Source organism: Pseudophryne corroboree, chromosome 2 (genome assembly GCF_028390025.1).
Source record: "Pseudophryne corroboree isolate aPseCor3 chromosome 2, aPseCor3.hap2, whole genome shotgun sequence".
Classification (NCBI taxonomy): domain Eukaryota; kingdom Metazoa; phylum Chordata; class Amphibia; order Anura; family Myobatrachidae; genus Pseudophryne; species Pseudophryne corroboree.
Window position 1 is genome coordinate 544,630,832 of NC_086445.1, and position 21,986 is coordinate 544,652,817.

General features: G+C 48.7%; 1 protein-coding gene across 2 annotated transcripts in view; it reads left to right on the forward strand.

Moving 5' to 3' along the window:
- The window catches only part of MYOM3 (myomesin 3), a 357,638-nt gene that overhangs the window by 38,210 nt on the left and 297,442 nt on the right, over positions 1 to 21,986 (forward strand). For both annotated transcript variants that reach the window (XM_063954304.1, XM_063954305.1), the window contains one exon: positions 16,394 to 16,474. In XM_063954304.1, the coding sequence (XP_063810374.1) occupies positions 16,394 to 16,474 (81 nt within the window). The remainder of the gene's footprint in view (positions 1 to 16,393; positions 16,475 to 21,986) is intronic.

Here is a 21,986-nt window from a genome sequence, read left to right on the forward strand (position 1 = left end):
GCAATGAGGTAGCTGACTGTGTGAGTAAGATTAGCGACCCTAGTGGCCGACACAAACACCGGGCCCATCTAGGAGTGGCACTGCAGTGTCACGCAGGATGTCCCTTCCAAAAAACCCTCCCCAAACAGCACATGACGCAAAGAAAAAAAGAGGCGCAATGAGGTAGCTGACTGTGTGAGTAAGATTAGCGACCCTAGTGGCCGACACAAACACCGGGCCCATCTAGGAGTGGCACTGCAGTGTCACGCAGGATGTCCCTTCCAAAAAACCCTCCCCAAACAGCACATGACGCAAAGAAAAAAAGAGGCGCAATGAGGTAGCTGACTGTGTGAGTAAGATTAGCGACCCTAGTGGCCGACACAAACACCGGGCCCATCTAGGAGTGGCACTGCAGTGTCACGCAGGATGTCCCTTCCAAAAAACCCTCCCCAAACAGCACATGACGCAAAGAAAAAAAGAGGCGCAATGAGGTAGCTGACTGTGTGAGTAAGATTAGCGACCCTAGTGGCCGACACAAACACCGGGCCCATCTAGGAGTGGCACTGCAGTGTCACGCAGGATGGCCCTTCCAAAAAACCCTCCCCAAACAGCACATGACGCAAAGAAAAAAAGAGGCGCAATGAGGTAGCTGTGTGAGTAAGATTAGCGACCCTAGTGGCCGACACAAACACCGGGCACATCTAGGAGTGGCACTGCAGTGTCACGCAGGATGTCCCTTCCAAAAAACCCTCCCCAAACAGCACATGACGCAAAGAAAAAAAGAGGCGCAATGAGGTAGCTGACTGTGTGAGTAAGATTAGCGACCCTAGTGGCCGACACAAACACCGGGCCCATCTAGGAGTGGCACTGCAGTGTCACGCAGGATGTCCCTTCCAAAAAACCCTCCCCAAACAGCACATGACGCAAAGAAAAAAAGAGGCGCAATGAGGTAGCTGACTGTGTGAGTAAGATTAGCGACCCTAGTGGCCGACACAAACACCGGGCCCATCTAGGAGTGGCACTGCAGTGTCACGCAGGATGTCCCTTCCAAAAAACCCTCCCCAAACAGCACATGACGCAAAGAAAAAAAGAGGCGCAATGAGGTAGCTGACTGTGTGAGTAAGATTAGCGACCCTAGTGGCCGACACAAACACCGGGCCCACCTAGGAGTGGCACTGCAGTGTCACGCAGGATGTCCCTTCCAAAAAACCCTCCCCAATCAGCACATGATGCAAAGAAAAAGAAAAGAAAAAAGAGGTGCAAGATGGAATTGTCCTTGGGCCCTCCCACCCACCCTTATGTTGTATAAACAAAACAGGACATGCACACTTTAACCAACCCATCATTTCAGTGACAGGGTCTGCCACACGACTGTGACTGATATGACGGGTTGGTTTGGACCCCCCCCAAAAAAGAAGCAATTAATCTCTCCTTGCACAAACTGGCTCTACAGAGGCAAGATGTCCACCTCATCTTCACCCTCCGATATATCACCGTGTACATCCCCCTCCTCACAGATTATCAATTCGTCCCCACTGGAATCCACCATCTCAGCTCCCTGTGTACTTTGTGGAGGCAATTGCTGCTGGTCAATGTCTCCGCGGAGGAATTGATTATAATTCATTTTAATGAACATCATCTTCTCCACATTTTCTGGATGTAACCTCGTACGCCGATTGCTGACAAGGTGAGCGGCGGCACTAAACACTCTTTCGGAGTACACACTTGTGGGAGGGCAACTTAGGTAGAATAAAGCCAGTTTGTGCAAGGGCCTCCAAATTGCCTCTTTTTCCTGCCAGTATAAGTACGGACTGTGTGACGTGCCTACTTGGATGCGGTCACTCATATAATCCTCCACCATTCTATCAATGTTGAGAGAATCATATGCAGTGACAGTAGACGACATGTCCGTAATCGTTGTCAGGTCCTTCAGTCCGGACCAGATGTCAGCATCAGCAGTCGCTCCAGACTGCCCTGCATCACCGCCAGCGGGTGGGCTCGGAATTCTGAGCCTTTTCCTCGCACCCCCAGTTGCGGGAGAATGTGAAGGAGGAGATGTTGACAGGTCGCGTTCCGCTTGACTTGACAATTTTGTCACCAGCAGGTCTTTCAACCCCAGCAGACCTGTGTCTGCCGGAAAGAGAGATCCAAGGTAGGCTTTAAATCTAGGATCGAGCACGGTGGCCAAAATGTAGTGCTCTGATTTCAACAGATTGACCACCCGTGAATCCTTGTTAAGCGAATTAAGGGCTGCATCCACAAGTCCCACATGCCTAGCGGAATCGCTCCCTTTTAGCTCCTTCTTCAATGCCTCCAGCTTCTTCTGCAAAAGCCTGATGAGGGGAATGACCTGACTCAGGCTGGCAGTGTCTGAACTGACTTCACGTGTGGCAAGTTCAAAGGGCATCAGAACCTTGCACAACGTTGAAATCATTCTCCACTGCACTTGAGACAGGTGCATTCCACCTACTATATCGTGCTCAATTGTATAGGCTTGAATGGCCTTTTGCTGCTCCTCCAACCTCTGAAGCATATAGAGGGTTGAATTCCACCTCGTTACCACTTCTTGCTTCAGATGATGGCAGGGCAGGTTCAGTAGTTTTTGGTGGTGCTCCAGTCTTCTGTACGTGGTGCCTGTACGCCGAAAGTGTCCCGCAATTTTTCTGGCCACCGACAGCATCTCTTGCACGCCCCTGTCGTTTTTTAAAAAATTCTGCACCACCAAATTCAAGGTATGTGCAAAACATGGGACGTGCTGGAATTTGCCCATATTTAATGCACACACAATATTGCTGGCGTTGTCCGATGCCACAAATCCACAGGAGAGTCCAATTGGGGTAAGCCATTCCGCGATGATCTTCCTCAGTTGCCGTAAGAGGTTTTCAGCTGTGTGCGTATTCTGGAAAGCGGTGATACAAAGCGTAGCCTGCCTAGGAAAGAGTTGGCGTTTGCGAGATGCTGCTACTGGTGCCGCCGCTGCTGTTCTTGCGGCGGGAGTCCATACATCTACCCAGTGGGCTGTCACAGTCATATAGTCCTGACCCTGCCCTGCTCCACTTGTCCACATGTCCGTGGTTAAGTGGACATTGGGTACAACTGCATTTTTTAGGACACTGGTGAGTCTTTTTCTGACGTCCGTGTACATTCTCGGTATCGCCTGCCTAGAGAAGTGGAACCTAGATGGTATTTGGTAACGGGGGCACACTGCCTCAATAAATTGTCTAGTTCCCTGTGAACTAACGGCGGATACCGGACGCACGTCTAACACCAACATAGTTGTCAAGGACTCAGTTATCCGCTTTGCAGTAGGATGACTGCTGTGATATTTCATCTTCCTCGCAAAGGACTGTTGAACAGTCAATTGCTTACTGGAAGTAGTACAAGTGGGCTTACGACTTCCCCTCTGGGATGACCATCGACTCCCAGCGGCAACAACAGCAGCGCCAGCAGCAGTAGGCGTTACACGCAAGGATGCATCGGAGGAATCCCAGGCAGGAGAGGACTCGTCAGAATTGCCAGTGACATGGCCTGCAGGACTATTGGCATTCCTGGGGAAGGAGGAAATTGACACTGAGGGAGTTGGTGGGGTGGTTTGCGTGAGCTTGGTTACAAGAGGAAGGGATTTACTGGTCAGTGGACTGCTTCCGCTGTCACCCAAAGTTTTTGAACTTGTCACTGACTTATTATGAATGCGCTGCAGGTGACGTATAAGGGAGGATGTTCCGAGGTGGTTAACGTCCTTACCCCTACTTATTACAGCTTGACAAAGGGAACACACGGCTTGACACCTGTTGTCCGCATTTCTGGTGAAATACCTCCACACCGAAGAGCTGATTTTTTTGGTATTTTCACCTGGCATGTCAACGGCCATATTCCTCCCACGGACAACAGGTGTCTCCCCGGGTGCCTGACTTAAACAAACCACCTCACCATCAGAATCCTCCTGGTCAATTTCCTCCCCAGCGCCAGCAACACCCATATCCTCCTCATCCTGGTGTACTTCAACACTGACATCTTCAATCTGACTATCAGGAACTGGACTGCGGGTGCTCCTTCCAGCACTTGCAGGGGGCGTGCAAATGGTGGAAGGCGCATGCTCTTCACGTCCAGTGTTGGGAAGGTCAGGCATCGCAACCGACACAATTGGACTCTCCTTGTGGATTTGGGATTTCAAAGAACGCACAGTTCTTTGCGGTGCTTTTGCCAGCTTGAGTCTTTTCAGTTTTCTAGCGAGAGGCTGAGTGCTTCCATCCTCATGTGAAGCTGAACCACTAGCCATGAACATAGGCCAGGGCCTCAGCCGTTCCTTGCCACTCCGTGTGGTAAATGGCATATTGGCAAGTTTACGCTTCTCCTCCGACAATTTTATTTTAGGTTTTGGAGTCCTTTTTTTACTGATATTTGGTGTTTTGGTTTTGACATGCTCTGTACTATGCCATTGGGCATCGGCCTTGGCAGACGACGTTGCTGGCATTTCATCGTCTCGGCCATGACTAGTGGCAGCAGCTTCAGCACGAGGTGGAAGTGGATCTTGATCTTTCCCTAATTTTGGAACCTCAACATTTTTGTTCTCCATATTTTAATAGGCACAACTAAAAGGCACCTCAGGTAAACAATGGAGATGGATGGATTGGATACTAGTATACAATTATGGACGGGCTGCCGAGTGCCGACACAGAGGTAGCCACAGCCGTGAACTACCGCACTGTACTGTGTCTGCTGCTAATATACAGACTGGTTGATAAAGAGATAGTATACTCGTAACTAGTATGTATGTATAAAGAAAGAAAAAAAAACCACGGTTAGGTGGTATATACAATTATGGACGGGCTGCCGAGTGCCGACACAGAGGTAGCCACAGCCGTGAACTACCGCACTGTACTGTGTCTGCTGCTAATATATAGACTGGTTGATAAAGAGATAGTATACTCGTAACTAGTATGTATGTATAAAGAAAGAAAAAAAAAACACGGTTAGGTGGTATATACAATTATGGACGGGCTGCCGAGTGCCGACACAGAGGTAGCCACAGCCGTGAACTACCGCACTGTACTGTGTCTGCTGCTAATATATAGACTGGTTGATAAAGAGATAGTATACTCGTAACTAGTATGTATGTATAAAGAAAGAAAAAAAAACCACGGTTAGGTGGTATATACAATTATGGACGGGCTGCCGAGTGCCGACACAGAGGTAGCCACAGCCGTGAACTACCGCACTGTACTGTGTCTGCTGCTAATATATAGACTGGTTGATAAAGAGATAGTATACTCGTAACTAGTATGTATGTATAAAGAAAGAAAAAAAAAACACGGTTAGGTGGTATATACAATTATGGACGGGCTGCCGAGTGCCGACACAGAGGTAGCCACAGCCGTGAACTACCGCACTGTACTGTGTCTGCTGCTAATATATAGACTGGTTGATAAAGAGATAGTATACTCGTAACTAGTATGTATGTATAAAGAAAGAAAAAAAAACCACGGTTAGGTGGTATATACAATTATGGACGGGCTGCCGAGTGCCGACACAGAGGTAGCCACAGCCGTGAACTACTGTACTGTGTCTGCTGCTAATATATAGACTGGTTGATAAAGAGATAGTATACTCGTAACTAGTATGTATGTATAAAGAAAGAAAAAAAAACCACGGTTAGGTGGTATATACAATTATGGACGGGCTGCCGAGTGCCGACACAGAGGTAGCCACAGCCGTGAACTACCGCACTGTACGGTGTCTGCTGCTAATATATAGACTGGTTGATAAAGAGATAGTATACTCGTAACTAGTATGTATGTATAAAGAAAGAAAAAAAAACCACGGTTAGGTGGTATATACAATTATGGACGGGCTGCCGAGTGCCGACACAGAGGTAGCCACAGCCGTGAACTACCGCACTGTACTGTGTCTGCTGCTAATATATAGACTGGTTGATAAAGAGATAGTATACTCGTAACTAGTATGTATGTATAAAGAAAGAAAAAAAAAACACGGTTAGGTGGTATATACAATTATGGACGGGCTACCGAGTGCCGACACAGAGGTAGCCACAGCCGTGAACTACCGCACTGTACTGTGTCTGCTGCTAATATATAGACTGGTTGATAAAGAGATAGTATACTCGTAACTAGTATGTATGTATAAAGAAAGAAAAAAAAACCACGGTTAGGTGGTATATACAATTATGGACGGGCTGCCGAGTGCCGACACAGAGGTAGCCACAGCCGTGAACTACCGCACTGTACTGTGTCTGCTGCTAATATATAGACTGGTTGATAAAGAGATAGTATACTCGTAACTAGTATGTATGTATAAAGAAAGAAAAAAAAAACACGGTTAGGTGGTATATACAATTATGGACGGGCTGCCGAGTGCCGACACAGAGGTAGCCACAGCCGTGAACTACCGCACTGTACTGTGTCTGCTGCTAATATATAGACTGGTTGATAAAGAGATAGTATACTCGTAACTAGTATGTATGTATAAAGAAAGAAAAAAAAACCACGGTTAGGTGGTATATACAATTATGGACGGGCTGCCGAGTGCCGACACAGAGGTAGCCACAGCCGTGAACTACTGTACTGTGTCTGCTGCTAATATATAGACTGGTTGATAAAGAGATAGTATACTCGTAACTAGTATGTATGTATAAAGAAAGAAAAAAAAACCACGGTTAGGTGGTATATACAATTATGGACGGGCTGCCGAGTGCCGACACAGAGGTAGCCACAGCCGTGAACTACCGCACTGTACGGTGTCTGCTGCTAATATATAGACTGGTTGATAAAGAGATAGTATACTCGTAACTAGTATGTATGTATAAAGAAAGAAAAAAAAACCACGGTTAGGTGGTATATACAATTATGGACGGGCTGCCGAGTGCCGACACAGAGGTAGCCACAGCCGTGAACTACCGCACTGTACTGTGTCTGCTGCTAATATATAGACTGGTTGATAAAGAGATAGTATACTCGTAACTAGTATGTATGTATAAAGAAAGAAAAAAAAACCACGGTTAGGTGGTATATACAATTATGGACGGGCTGCCGAGTGCCGACACAGAGGTAGCCACAGCCGTGAACTACCGCACTGTACTGTGTCTGCTGCTAATATATAGACTGGTTGATAAAGAGATAGTATACTCGTAACTAGTATGTATGTATAAAGAAAGAAAAAAAAACCACGGTTAGGTGGTATATACAATTATGGACGGGCTGCCGAGTGCCGACACAGAGGTAGCCACAGCCGTGAACTACCGCACTGTACTGTGTCTGCTGCTAATATATAGACTGGTTGATAAAGAGATAGTATACTCGTAACTAGTATGTATGTATAAAGAAAGAAAAAAAAACCACGGTTAGGTCACTGGTATATACAATTATGGACGGGCTGCCGAGTGCCGACACAGAGGTAGCCACAGCCGTGAACTACCGCACTGTACTGTGTCTGCTGCTAATATAGACTGGTTGATAAAGAGATAGTATACTACTAATATTATATACTGGTGGTCAGGTCACTGGTCACTAGTCACACTGGCAGTGGCACTCCTGCAGCAAAAGTGTGCACTGTTTAATTTTAATATAATATTATGTACTCCTGGCTCCTGCTATAACCTATAACTGGCACTGCAGTAGTGCTCCCCAGTCTCCCCCACAATTATAAGCTGTGTGAGCTGAGCAGTCAGACAGATATATAATATATATAGATGATGCAGCACACTGGCCTGAGCCTGAGCAGTGCACACAGATATGGTATGTGACTGACTGAGTCACTGTGTGTATCGCTTTTTTCAGGCAGAGAACGGATATATTAAATAAACTGCACTGTGTGTCTGGTGGTCACTCACTATATAATATATTATGTACTCCTGGCTCCTGCTATAACCTATAACTGGCACTGCAGTAGTGCTCCCCAGTCTCCCCCACAATTATAAGCTGTGTGAGCTGAGCAGTCAGACAGATATATATAATATTATATATAGATAATAGATGATGCAGCACACTGGCCTGAGCCTGAGCAGTGCACACAGATATGGTATGTGACTGAGTCACTGTGTGCTGTGTATCGCTTTTTTCAGGCAGAGAACGGATTATATTATGTACTCCTGGCTCCTGCTATAACCTATAACTGGCACTGCAGTAGTGCTCCCCAGTCTCCCCCACAATTATAAGCTGTGTGAGCTGAGCAGTCAGACAGATATATATAATATTATATATAGATAATAGATGATGCAGCACACTGGCCTGAGCCTGAGCAGTGCACACAGATATGGTATGTGACTGAGTCACTGTGTGCTGCGTATCGCTTTTTTCAGGCAGAGAACGGATTATAAATAAAAGTGGTGGTCACTGGTCACTATCAGCAAAACTCTGCACTGTACACTACTGAGTACTCCTAATGCTCCCCAAAATTAGTAAATCAAGTGTCTCTCTAATCTATTCTAATTCTAAACGGAGAGGACGCCAGCCACGTCCTCTCCCTATCAATCTCAATGCACGTGTGAAAATGGCGGCGACGCGCGGCTCCTTATATAGAATCCGAGTCTCGCGATAGAATCCGAGCCTCGCGAGAATCCGACAGCGTCATGATGACGTTCGGGCGCGCTCGGGTTAACCGAGCAAGGCGGGAAGATCCGAGTCGCTCGGACCCGTGAAAAAAAACATGAAGTTCTGGCGGGTTCGGATTCAGAGAAACCGAACCCGCTCATCTCTAGTTTCTATGTGTTTTTTTTGACATATATTATGTTTATTTTGTTATTGTATTTGTTATTTACAGGTACTATTACTTATGTTTTAATTTAGTCCTTTACAGCAAGTGGATTTGGAAACCTTCCTGATTTCATCCATGGAGCTTTAGTTCAATTTTTAGGCTGGTATAGAGGTAGAGTGTCACTTAGCTTATAACTTAATAATCCATAGTTTATTGTCTCAACGTATGCCACGATAAGTGATGGCATCCGTTGACTTTATTTTGGTATGGAAAAGATTAGAAAAAGGTGGATGTTAGAAACTATGAATCACTTTACTAAATTATACTGTAAAAACATGCATTTGTTGGTTTCCTTGTGGTTATCTTGGGAAGTATCTTTTTAACCTTTACTATAAGCCACATCTTCTGCAGTTTATTATGCTTCTGGAATTGCAAGTGCAGTGTCCAGACTACTGTACTTTTATTTTGGAATCTATATGCGATTTATTTTACTGCTTGTATGTTTTATTTTGATGCAATAGCTTCAATAAGGCACCCATAATTTTATTGCGATTGACATAAACACTTCTTTAAGCTAGCTTATCACTAAAATAACGACACACTAAAATAACGACACGGACACGGTTAGCTGTAGTTAAAGGTCAGACGATATTTATTGATCGCTGACCTGTTCTTTAAACTATAATTGTAATTGAATTGATTTTATATTGGAGGATGGCAAAGGACAAGTCGCTACCAGACACCAGCTCCAGTCCCTTGGATGAAATCCAACCACCAAGGAGGGGAGTACCCAACCCCCGCCTCCTCCCTGCATAACCCGCTTTGTGCAGGACTCACCACTCTTTTCTCTGGCAAACGTTCGGTTCCCGCAGGGGAACGTCTTAATGTCCAACCGCAAGGTAAGGACACACCTGCCTTCCTTCTAAAGAGGGTGCCCCACAATGACCACTTATGCCCATCTGACCGCTGGTTGGTAGCGACTTCCCGCCAATCTGGCTGTCAAGAGCCCACCGAGAAAGACAAGATGCAGGAAAAAAAAATATAGTCAGGCCGGGCGGGAGGGCATTCCAAAATGGCAAGAGGAAGTCTGAGGCACATGACCATGGCTTATATATTATTCCAAGACCAACCCCTATACCCTTGATGGACAGCCCTGTAATCCTATAGGAAAAATACCCACGGAAACACTGATCTGCCTAGCAACTGCTTAGTCACAAACAACCAATCACAAAAACTTTGGCTCTTATATGGCCTCAGGCTTATGCAGCCTTCAGCTTATCTAAGGCGCCCATAATTTTATTGCGATTGACATAAACACTTCTTTAAGCTAGCTTATCACTAAAATAACGACACACTAAAATAACGTCAGGGACACGGTTAGCTGTAGTTAAAGGTCAGACGATATTTATTGATCGCTGACCTGTTCTTTAAACTATAATTGTAATTGAATTGATTTTATATTGGAGGATGGCAAAGGACAAGTCGCTACCAGACACCAGCTCCAGTCCCTTGGATGTAATCCAACCACCAAGGAGGGGAGTACCCAAACCCCGCCTCCTCCCTGCATAACCCGCTTTGTGCAGGACTCACCACTCTTTTCTCTGGCAAACGTTCGGTTCCCGCAGGGGAACGTCTAAATGTCCAACCGCAAGGTAAGGACACACCTGCCGTCCTTCTAAAGAGGGTGCCCCACAATGACCACTTATGCCCATCTGACCGCTGGTTGGTAGCGACTTCCCGCCACAAAGGTTTAACAAACCGCCCCGCCATCCAAACCAATAAAAACCAAGAAAACAAGAAAGCTAACTGAAAGGACCAAAACCCCAGGTAAGAAAAACCTACAACACTGCAGCCGGAGAAGACGAACCCCTTCCTCCTTGTCGAAACTGCGGCTGACGCAGTACAGGCAGCGGATGCCTGACCACCTAAAAGCCATAACCCAGAACATCAGCTGTCCTACACGCCAAGTAATGCCCTGCCGCCCAAAAAGGTAAGAGTGGCCAAACCAGCCATTCCTGTTCAAACCATCGACGGCTGCAAAAGAAAAACACCCTAAAACCATCACACTGACATACATCACATAGGAAAACCAAGTGACAAAAAACCGAATTAACCCAAGTGAAGGAGAAAACTCAAAAACCTCCCGTGGACCTTTGATGAGCCAATTGTAATTAGGCCCCCTCGGAGGAAAATGTAAAAATTCACTTCACACCCTCGATTCCTGAACGCTACCCGTTCAAAAACCAACGGGTAAACAAGTTTTTGGGTTAGCGCAACAGGCGCAACTAAACATTATCCACATGCAGAAGGCTTATAGTAAGCATCCCTCCACGGAGCACCTCCTGAATAGCTGCCGTGGAGGACCCTGTGGCTGCCGCACGGTAGCCACCCCCATCCGCAAGGCATAGGACCTAAAAAGTATACCTCCAATGGCCCACCTCCTGAATAGCCGCCGTGGAGGAACCTGTGGCTTCCGCATGGTAGCCAACCCCATCCGTATGGAATAGGACCTAAGAAGTATACCTCCAACGGACCACCCCTTGAATAGCTGCCGAGGGGGACCCTATGGCTGCCGCACGGCAGCTACCCCCATCCACAAGGAATAGGACCTAAAAAGTATACCTCCAGCGGACCACCTCCTGAATAGCTGCCGCGGAGGACCCTGTGGCTGCCGCATGGTAGCCCTCCCCATCCGCAAGGAATAGGACCTAAGAAGTATACCCCCAACGCCCCAGCTCCCGGACCGCTGTCGTGGGGGACCCTGTGACTGCCGCACAGCAGCCACCCCAATCCGCAAGGAATAGGACCTATAAGGAGTAAACCTCCAACGCCCCAGCTCCTGAACGGCCGCCGTAGAGGACCCTGTGGCTGCCGCATGGCAGACTCCCCAATCCGCAAGGAACAGGACCTAAGAAGTATACCTCCAACGGCCCAGCACCGGAACAGCTGCCGAGGGGGACCCTGTGGCTGCCGCATGGTAGCCTCCCCAATCCGCCAGGAACAGGACCTGCAAGAAGCATACCTCCAACGACCCTGCTCCTGAACCGCTGCCGTGGAGGACCCTGTGGCTGCCGCATGGTCAGCCGCCCCAGTCCGCCAGGAATAGGACCTATAATAAGCATACCCCCAACAGCCCTGCTCCTGAACAGCTGCCGAGGAGGACCCCGTGGCTGCCGCATGGTAGCCACCCCAATCCGCAAGGAATAGGTCCTACGAAGTATACCCCCAACGGCCCAGCTCCTGAATAGCTGCTGTGGAGGCCCCTGTGGCTGCCGCATGACAGCCTCCCCCATCCGCAAGGAATAGGACCCAATAAGTATACCGCCAACGGGCCAGCTCCTGAACAGCTGTGGCACCTGTGGCTGCCGCATGGTCAGCCGCCCCACTCCGCAAGGAATGGGTACCGAACCCAAACACAGCAGCAACACTGTACCTTAGTGAGAGGACCAGCGAGCGCCTGTATCAGCAACTGGTCGCCCCCCCGGAGGCCCATCTATACTCATGCGCCAGGCGCAGCGGGCAGACACCCACCACCTCATGGGCCTCCAAGGACACCCAGCGACCCCCAGCTGCTTGATCCGACTTGGATCACACCATCCTGCAGAGCAACCGTCCACCCTGCAACCCGCGTTACAGAGAAAGGTCCCGGAATCCCGAAATGCCTGCTGCTCACCACCCCTCGCTTACCCGCAAAACCCAGAAGAAAGCCAAAGCGAAGGCTAATCTAAACAGGGGCCACCTCCCACACCAACTCGGCGACAGGAGGCAGCACACCCAGCAACTCCGCCAAAATTTGCCACGTAGCAGGCCTACGTGAATCCGCAGGCGCGGGGCGCCTAGCCCCAACACTAAAGTGCTAACGAAAGACCAGGCGGGGTCCACCAGCCCGCGCAGCCTAGAACGGAAGGAAATGCCCGCAAAGGCAGGATACATGGCCGCCTAGGACCTCCCTCCCAAATAACACTCGAACAGGAAAACCATCAAACCGTCTACCAGGGACACACCCGCTGTATCCAACCTACTGAAATAACACCAGGACGCAGCAGACGCCCCAAACGAGGAAGGAGCCAACGCATGCCTAGTCCGAGTAGCCAACCCGCCTGGACAATCCACCCGACAGAAGACGGGCATGAGAAAACCTTATGACGCCACCCCCGGAACCCACTCGCGGCACTCCGCAAACTGCAAAGAGACAAAGCATCCGCCAACCCATTCCGACTCCGGAGCGGGATGGTAAAACTGCACCGCCAGCAGCCACGCAGATGTCGCAAAGCCTGGGGGGACCGTAGGGAACAAGGAGGAAGAGGCCACAACAACCTCCCCGTAAAAACTATAGGAATGAAGACCAAATCCACCCAAACATCTTTGATCCCGCGGGAAGGGAAACCGCGGTACGCTACCTGGTCGACCCCGCAGGGGCCCTTAGGATTCTTGCAAACTATGCCACCCATGGGGATAAACCTGGTCGCCAAAGGGGAGGAACTAACAACTGCACCCGCTTAAACCGAACTTCGCGTTACCCCCCAGCAGTCGTTAATAAAACCCCAAAAGTGTCGGTACCTTGTCAGTGGGGAGGCGACAGCAACCCGCAATTGTGCCCAGCGCCAACCCCTGAAACCTCAGGCAACCGGTAGGGCCCTAGCCGCGTACCGGGGCAACGGGATCCCCCAGGACCCTGACAAAGACCCGGCAACCTACAGAAGGATGGCTGCAAACCAAAATGCCTCCCAGACCCATGAAGAGAAAATAGTCCCTGTAGCGAGAAACACCGAAGGGGCCGGCTCCGGACCGTACGCGCCAACGCAAGAAAGTGCAGAATTTCTCAAAAAAGGTACATGAGACAGAAAAACTCAGGGGCACCAACCTGTCAGCATAAAACAGGCCCCTAATCGAGGCCCGAAAAATTGGAGGTGATAGGGACGCAGGGGAAGCGGCGCAAACACGACCCAACGTATAAGTTAACCAAAAAGGAGGTACACGGCCCATATTCACGGAACAAAACGCAGAGTCCCTAAAAGACTAATCTCACCCCGCGCGCGGTCTCGTAAATGGAGCAGGAAAAGAAAAACCCCACGAAGATACGACAAATGTAGGCTAAGGCGGCACTAGACCGGGGTCCCTGGCAACAACCCCACAGGGAAGAAGCACAAGCCGGGAAGAGAGGAAAAAATGGCATAGGGCCCACCCGAGCCCCAAGCCGGTTCGGCGACCACCCTCCGCCGGACATGATGCGGGAAAGCGTGCGCGGACTTACAACACCCGCTCGCGGCTGGGGCACCGTCACTGGACGGGAGACAGGCCTAGCAAATTTGCAGGAGTGACGAACACGGGAGTGGACCTATGGTGCACTAGCCCCTGCCATAAGCAAACCCCCCCCCCCCTACCAAGGAGCGCAAAACAGAAACGCCAACTGCGAGGGTCCCGCGGTCTGGGACCCCACTGTGCGGTCCGGCCTGCCGGGCGACCCCCAAACACAACCCCAAGAAATTGACGTTACCCCCGAACTCGATGGACTTCACGTCGTAATCACCCCAAGCGTAAACCTCGGATTTAAATTGCGTGCGCTGACACAAATACTGCACCATGCGAGGATATTAGGCAGGTCGCTACCCGGTGCAACCATCCGCAAAAACCCAATGCCCCCCCCCCCCCCCCCACCTGCCCTCTCCGCGAACCGCAGGGGGGGCGGAGGGGACCGCAGCCGTCGCCGCTGTCCCATTCCGAGACGCCAAACGCCTCCCGACGCGCAATGAGCCTAGCCCACTAACGCGGGCGCCAAGGAGAGCCAGAGGAACACTACAGATGTCAAAAGGAATACTGTAACAATAAGGAAAAACAACAGCATGCTCACCGATGTCTGAAGGACCTGGAACACCATCAGCCGCCTCCACCGCCACCGACCGCGGCGGTGCGTCTTCCGTTGCCGCTGCAGCAGCGTCCCTCCTCAGCCTCCAGTTCCTCCGCGCCGAAACCCTGACACCCACGGACCCGTCGACACCTGCGCAGACAAAACAGAGGGGACAACAAGCGCAGGAAGCACCCGCGCTTCGACCACGCAACAGGAGGCACAGGCGGGAGGGGGGGGGTGGGGGCGGGGGGGGGAAAGTCACACGCCGCAAACCGGAGGGAGGCACTAAAAGGAGAAGGGGCAAGTGTAATCATGCCTCCAAAATGAGGAGCCCTAATATCCTTCTCCTAGCTAGGGCCCTCAGAATGTATTGCAGAATTAGCTAGGGCGCTTCAAGAATGCTTTGAGGGAAAAGAGAAATCCTTTTGCTTGTTGCAGGCTTAGTGGTTAAGCAACAGATGCTGAGATTTAAATATAGATCGAAATGTTGAAATACAATAATGGGCAATTACAAAGTCTCAACAAGAACCTGCATTGGGAAATGAGGGACTTGAAAAGTGTTATGGAGGGAACCCTTTATTGTAATAAGAATATAATAGTACTGTCTCCTCAGGAGCGCATAAAGAAATACTCACACATTAGTGGGAAACTGTCTTGGCAGTTGGACCAGTCAAAAAAGGTACAAGAAAACTTGAGCAGAAGAGAACTTTGTAACTTGAGACTCTGGGGAGTGAGCGAAGCCATATAACCCAGCAGTAACACTTGCATAGAACAGTTTTTTTATCCTAGAGTACAACATACTGTATAGTCTGATTCTGATACCAATTAATATAGAATAGTTCTCAAGAGCAGTGTGCTCTCTACCTTTTGTCACAGGAGTAACACCTCCTTTGTCTACGGCGTACGTATTATGCTAGTAAATAAATAATGATGACACCTGCTGCCACAGTCCACCACAGTAAAATCATAACTTCTCAGACCTTGGGGTAATTCAGACTCCATTGCTGTAGCGGCAGCGATCGCAGTCTGAATTACTTTGTGGAGTGCGCCCGCACACCCTGGTGCGATCACCACTGCCTGATTGATAGGCAGAGGCAGTCGCGGGGTGGGAAGGGGCATGCCAATGGCATTAAAACGCCATTGGTGGGGCGCGGTCCGGACAATGGAGGCGTTTCCGGACCGTTGGTGGGGGGCAGGCCACGGTGGCTGCGTGATGCCAAATGCAGCCTCTGCGACCCGGGACGTGGCTGGCAGTGGCCTGCCATCACACGGGAGCTGCGTTAGCAGCGAGCTACTCGTCAGGTACAAAAGCTTGATGCTTTTGTACCTGTGCGAGGGGAGGGTCTGACATGTGGGGCGGACTAGCCCTGTACTGGGCGTCCCCTGCATGTCAGAGTAAATGATCGTAGATGTGCTGAATTTAGCACATCTACGATCAGATCTGAATTAGGCCCCTTGTTTCATGATAAGTGCAAGCTTGAGCTGATTTAACCAAAAACTAGTCATGCGTTTTGGTTCTTATTTCATCGTCATGTTTTGATTTGCAAAACCACCCTCAATTGTTTTGGTTTGGAATTCGGATTTAAAATCCGAATTCTGAACTGCAGGAATTCTCAGAAGAACTGAAACAGTACTCAGTTCGGAACTGCAAAATTCGGGTGGGTTCAGATTTCTAAAGAACCAAACGCACAGCTCTACAAAAAAACCTGATTAGGAAAATGCAATGGCTAAAATAAGTTATAACCCAGACACAGATATAAATTATGTTAAAGATTCATTGCTTCTTAGTTGTTCTATGCCAAATAGTATAATGGAATAAGCAATTGATGCACTTCTTTATCTTTTTGTATTTCTCAGTGCGGAAGAACTTGATGATATACCGGTTTCATCCATAGACCTTTCAATATTCAGAGCTGAACAAACATTGAGGGCGACATCGTAAGTAACACGATCTAATCTGTTTTCAACCAGAATATACTGTAGAACAGGCAATAGTGAAATTGGTGAAAACATTCAGCTGAAATATATAGGCATCCAATTTTTCTGATAAATATTATAGTCAGTATGTAATTGTTTGTGTTAAGACAATATTAAGGTGTGTACACTCGGTGAGATCTTTGCTATGTCTGATTTTGACTATGCAATTTCCCTTGAACTCCCCCAGTGCCCAGATAGCACAGATTTTGGCTATCTGTACTTGAGGTTTTGTCTGTGTACGATTTTGACTATACTTTGTACTAGATAGTACACTATATAGTCAAGATTGACTTGCCTGCACAGTCTATCTAGCCTTACGATACCGACCCCATGGGAGCGAGCATCGGGATCAAATAGGAATTGCAAGCTTCCTAACACCTTGAGATATGCACTAACTTTCCTTAAGATTTTGACTATATAGTCAAAATCTTACAGATTTATCTCACCGTGTGTACACACCTTTACAGTATGTGTTAAGCAAATATTTTGTTGTGTTTACTTGTGTATTATACCCCTTTACACTGCCCGAAACTCCTGGGTTAAATTGCTGGGTCGACCCGAGTTGCTCCTCAGTGTAAAAGGGTCAACCCTGGTTGAGAGCCCTGGCAATCCAAAGCAGGGTTGGACCTGTGTTAAATGGGCAGTGTAAAAGGTTAACCGAGTCATCCGACCCAGGTCCCATTTGCACTTTATGCAAAGCTGGCTGTCCAGCGCTTGGAGACAATGTCCTCTCCAATCGCTGACACAGGACAAGCCCTGGCAATAACCCAGGTCCAGCCTGCGGTGTAAACTTGCTGCTGTGACACAGCTTGCAACCCATGTTCCGTGACCTGGGCTGGTCATGTGTGTGCAGTGTAAAAGTGGTATAATGTTTATTTTATTTTATGTAATGACATTTTACACCATTGATAATCAATAGAGTTTCAAGCATTGGTGATAAAAATGGGACTTGGTTCCAGTATTATTAATGGGACAGAAGCATCAAGAGATAAGAAGGCCATCTGTATTTCAGTAGCAGAATCTGAAAACACTGGCCTATAAAATGTTTCAGTGATCATTGTGCCTTTTTGAGTGAAGATAAACTATAGGCAATAGAATGTCTGTATAAATTGATAGAATAAAGCACAGGTCTCCTTAGTAGTGATTTCACAGCAGGACTGAAGGCCAGAGAAATAAATAACATACCCTTGCTGTTTGAACAAATGTATCTACATTTCTACACATAAATGTACACAAACACTAACAAATTGGACCCTAATACTAATATATTGGTCCTTGCTGCTATGGGGGCTGTTAGCTGGAAGAAAGTTATAACTGTTTATCTTATATTACAATGATATTTGTTAAGGGATAGGATATATTAGAAAACAAGTGACCAGTCAGTTCTTGTAGTAGAAGCAGGAGAAATGGGTAAGCATAAAGATCTGAGCGACTTTGAGAAGGAACAAATTGTGATGGGTACACGAATGGGTCAAAACAGCAGGTCTTGTGGGTATTCACGCTATGCAGTGGTTAGTACCCACTAAAAGTGTACCATGGAAGAACAACTGTTTAACCAATGACAGGGTAATGGGTGTCCAAGGCTCATTGATGCATGTGGGTAACGAAGGCTAGCCTGTCTGGTCCACTCCCATAGAAAGCTACTACACAAAATGCTGAAAAAGTTAATGCGGCCTACAGTATGACAGAAAGGTGTCAGAATACACTGTCCATGCTTGCTGCATATGGGATGTATGGGGCTGCTTAGCCGCAGAAAGTCAGATTGCTCATGCTGATCCCTGTCTACTGCAAAAAGTGCCTACATTGGGTATGTGAGCTTCAGAACTTGACCATGAAGCAATGGAAGATGGTGGGCTTATGTGACAAATCGTGTTTTCTTTTACATCACGTGGATGGCCAGGTGCGTTTGTATCATTTACCTGGGAATGGCACCAGGATGCACTATGAGAAGAGGGCAAGTTGGCAGATGCAGTGTAATACTCTGGGCAATGATCTGCTGGGAAACCTTGGGTCCTGGCCTTCATGTGGATGTTACTTTGACATGTATCATCTACATGTCACCTGACATGTTGCAGACCAAGTACACCCCTTCATGGCAATGGTATTCCCCGATGGTAGTGGCCTTTTTCAGTAGGATAATGCACCCTGCCACACTGCAAAAATTGTTCAGGAATGGTTTAAGGAACATGACAAAGAGCTCAAGGTGTTGACTTGACCTCCAGATTCCCCAGATTTCAATCTAATTGAGCATCTCTGGGATGTGCTGGAAAAACAAGCCCAAGCCATGGATGCCCCACCTTGCAATTTCTGCTGCTAACATCTTGGTGCCAGTCTTGGACAGTTTCAGAGGTCTTGTGGAGTCCATGCCTCAACGTGTCAGAGCTGTTTTAGCAGAATGACAGTGACCTACACAGTATTAGGCAGGTATTTTTAATGTTACGGTTGATGTGTGTGTGTGTGTGTGTGTGTGTGTGTGTGTGTGTGTGTGTGTGTGTGTGTGTGTGTGTGTATATATATATATATATAAACAATAAAACAATAACCAGCGCCACTTGTGATACACTTACTTAGTAATATATATAAGAAATTAATAATTAAATAAATTATGATTGTCCGAAAGTTGACACTCCCTCGGTACAAAGGGTGTCAGCAGGCCCTTAAATAAGCCAGCAGTGGTAAGCTGCTGTGAATAATTAGCATAGAAAAAAGGGATATGGGCACCAGCGACTAATTGTGTCAAATGTAAAGGCATGAAATTAGTTCTTATCTTAGGTGTGGAGGTCTGTCTAGGGAGCAAGCATGGAGCAACAACCAGTGGCGTAACTAGAAATTTTTCTCCCCCAAGCCAAAAAATTCTTCGGCGCCCCCCCCCCCTTCATGCTCCATAATTGGGAGCAAGAAAGGGATAAATATGTGCGCGCCGAAGGCGCGCGCGTCAAAAAAGGGGCGTGGTTTTGTTGGAGTGGGCGTGGTTTCGCATAAAGGGGCGTGGCATTGCAGGAAAATACTACCGTATACCCCAGTTTTGCAACCTGCACGCCCATACGTTGGCCACCACAGGAAAGAAAAATAATCCTGATTCATGCCCCTTACATTATTTGTCATTTTTCCTCCTTATAGTAATGCCCAGTATACATTATGCCACATACTGCAATGGCCCTTAGACATTATGCCGCACACAATAATGCACGACACAATATGCACACACTGTAATGCCCCCGACACATTATGCCACACACCGTAATGTCTGTGACACATTATGCCACACACCGTAATGCCTGTGACACATTATGACAGGAATCGCAATGCCCGTTATACATTATGCTACACACTGCAATGCCCCTGATACATTATATCACATACAATATCTGTGACACATTATGACACACACCGCAATGTCCGTGATACATTATGCCACACACTGCAATGCCCGATACATTATAGCACATACAATGCCTGTGACACATTATGCCACACACTGCAATGACCTTGAGACATTATACCACAATGCCCGTGATATAGTATACCATACACCGTAATGCCTGTGACACATACCGCAATGCCCTGCCCGTTATACCCTATGCCACACATCGCAATGCCTGTTATGTATTATGCCACACTGCAATGACCCTGAGACATTATACCACATACCACAATGCCCGTGATATAGTATACCACACACCGTAATGCCTGACACATTATGACACACACCGCAATGTCCGTGATACATTATGCCACACACTGCAATGACCCTGAGACATTATACCACATATCAAAATGCCCGCGATATAGTATACCATACACCGTAATGCCTGTGACACATTATGACACACACCGCAATGTCCGTGATACATTATGCCACACACCGTAATGCCCATTACACATTAAGTCCTACAGTAAGGCTTCTAATTACTTTTCAATTACCTGCTCGTTGTCAGGGGTTTCATGCACTGGGTGTCATGCTCGTTGCCAGGGGTTTCATGCTCTTGGTTCCATGCACGGTGCCAGGGGTTTTCATGCTCAGGATGTCATGCTCGTTGCCAGGGGTTTCATGCACTGGGTGTCATGCTCGTTGCCAGGTGTTTCATGCACTGGGTGTCATGCTCGTTGCCAGGTGTTTCATGCACTGGGTGTCATGCTCGTTGCTAGGAGGTAGTCCTTGTTGCTAGGGCTGTGCTCCCAGTGCCACATATGTCCCCAGTGTACTTACATGCCCCAGTGCCAAATATAGTCGTCCCCCCCATGTGCCAGGTACACATATACCCCCCCAGTGCCACATATGCCCCCAGTGCCAGATATTCCCCCCCAGTGCCAGATATGCCCCCAGTGCCATATATTCCCCCCCAGTGCCAAATATGCCCCCAGTGCCAGATATTCCCCCCCAGTGCCAGATATTCCCCCCGTGCCATATATGAGCCCAGTGCCAGATATTCCCCCCCAGTGCCAGATATTCCCCCCGTGCCATATATGCCCCCAGTGCCAGATATTCCCCCCCGTGCCACATATGCCCCCAGTGCCAGATATGCCCCCAGTGCCAGATATCCCCCCAGTGCCATATATGCCCCCAGTGCCAGATATTCCCCCCCAGTGCCAGATATTCCCCCCCAGTGCCAGATATCCCCCCCCCCCCAGTGCCAGATATTCCCCCCAGTGCCAGATATTTCCCGCAGTGCCATATATGCCCCAGTGCCAGATATCCCCCCCCCCAGTGCCAGATATTCCCCCCAGTGCCATATATGCCCCAGTGCCAGATATCCCCCCCCCCAGTGCTAGATATTCCCCCCAGTGCCATATATGCCCCAGTGCCAGATATCCCCCCCCAGTGCCATATATGCCCCCAGTGCCAGATATTCCCCCCAGTGCCATATATGCCCCCCGTGCCATATATGCCCCCAGTGCCAGATATCCCCCCCCAGTGCCAGATATTCCCTCCCAGTGCCAGATATGCCCCAGTGCCAGATACCCCCCCCCAGTGCCAGATATGCCCCCAGTGCCAGATATTCCCCCCAGTGCCAGAAATGCCCCAGTGCCAGATATTCCCCCCCCCGTGCCATATTCCCCCCCCCCCCCCCGTCGCTTTTTGGAGGGACACGGAGGGCACAGCTCGTCTCTCCTGTGTCCCTCCTGCTGCATCATCTCCGGCGGCCGCGGGTCTAATAGGGGGAAGTGCCGGTTCGTGAGCCAATTAGAGCTCACGGACGGCACTTCCCCCTATTAGACCCGCGGCCGCCGGAGATGATGCAGCAGGAGGGACACAGGGAGGCGCGCTGTCCCTCCGTGACCCTCCAACAAGCGGCGGAGGGAAGGAAACTGCAGACTGACATGCGGACGCTCGTCCGCATGTCAGTCTGCTGTAAATCAGTGGCGCCCCCGCAGCCCCTCGCCCCCAAGCCACCGCGAGGACTGCGGGGGCAGTAGTTACGCCACTGGCAACAACGCATTTCGTCCATTTAAGACTTCATCAAAAGTTGTA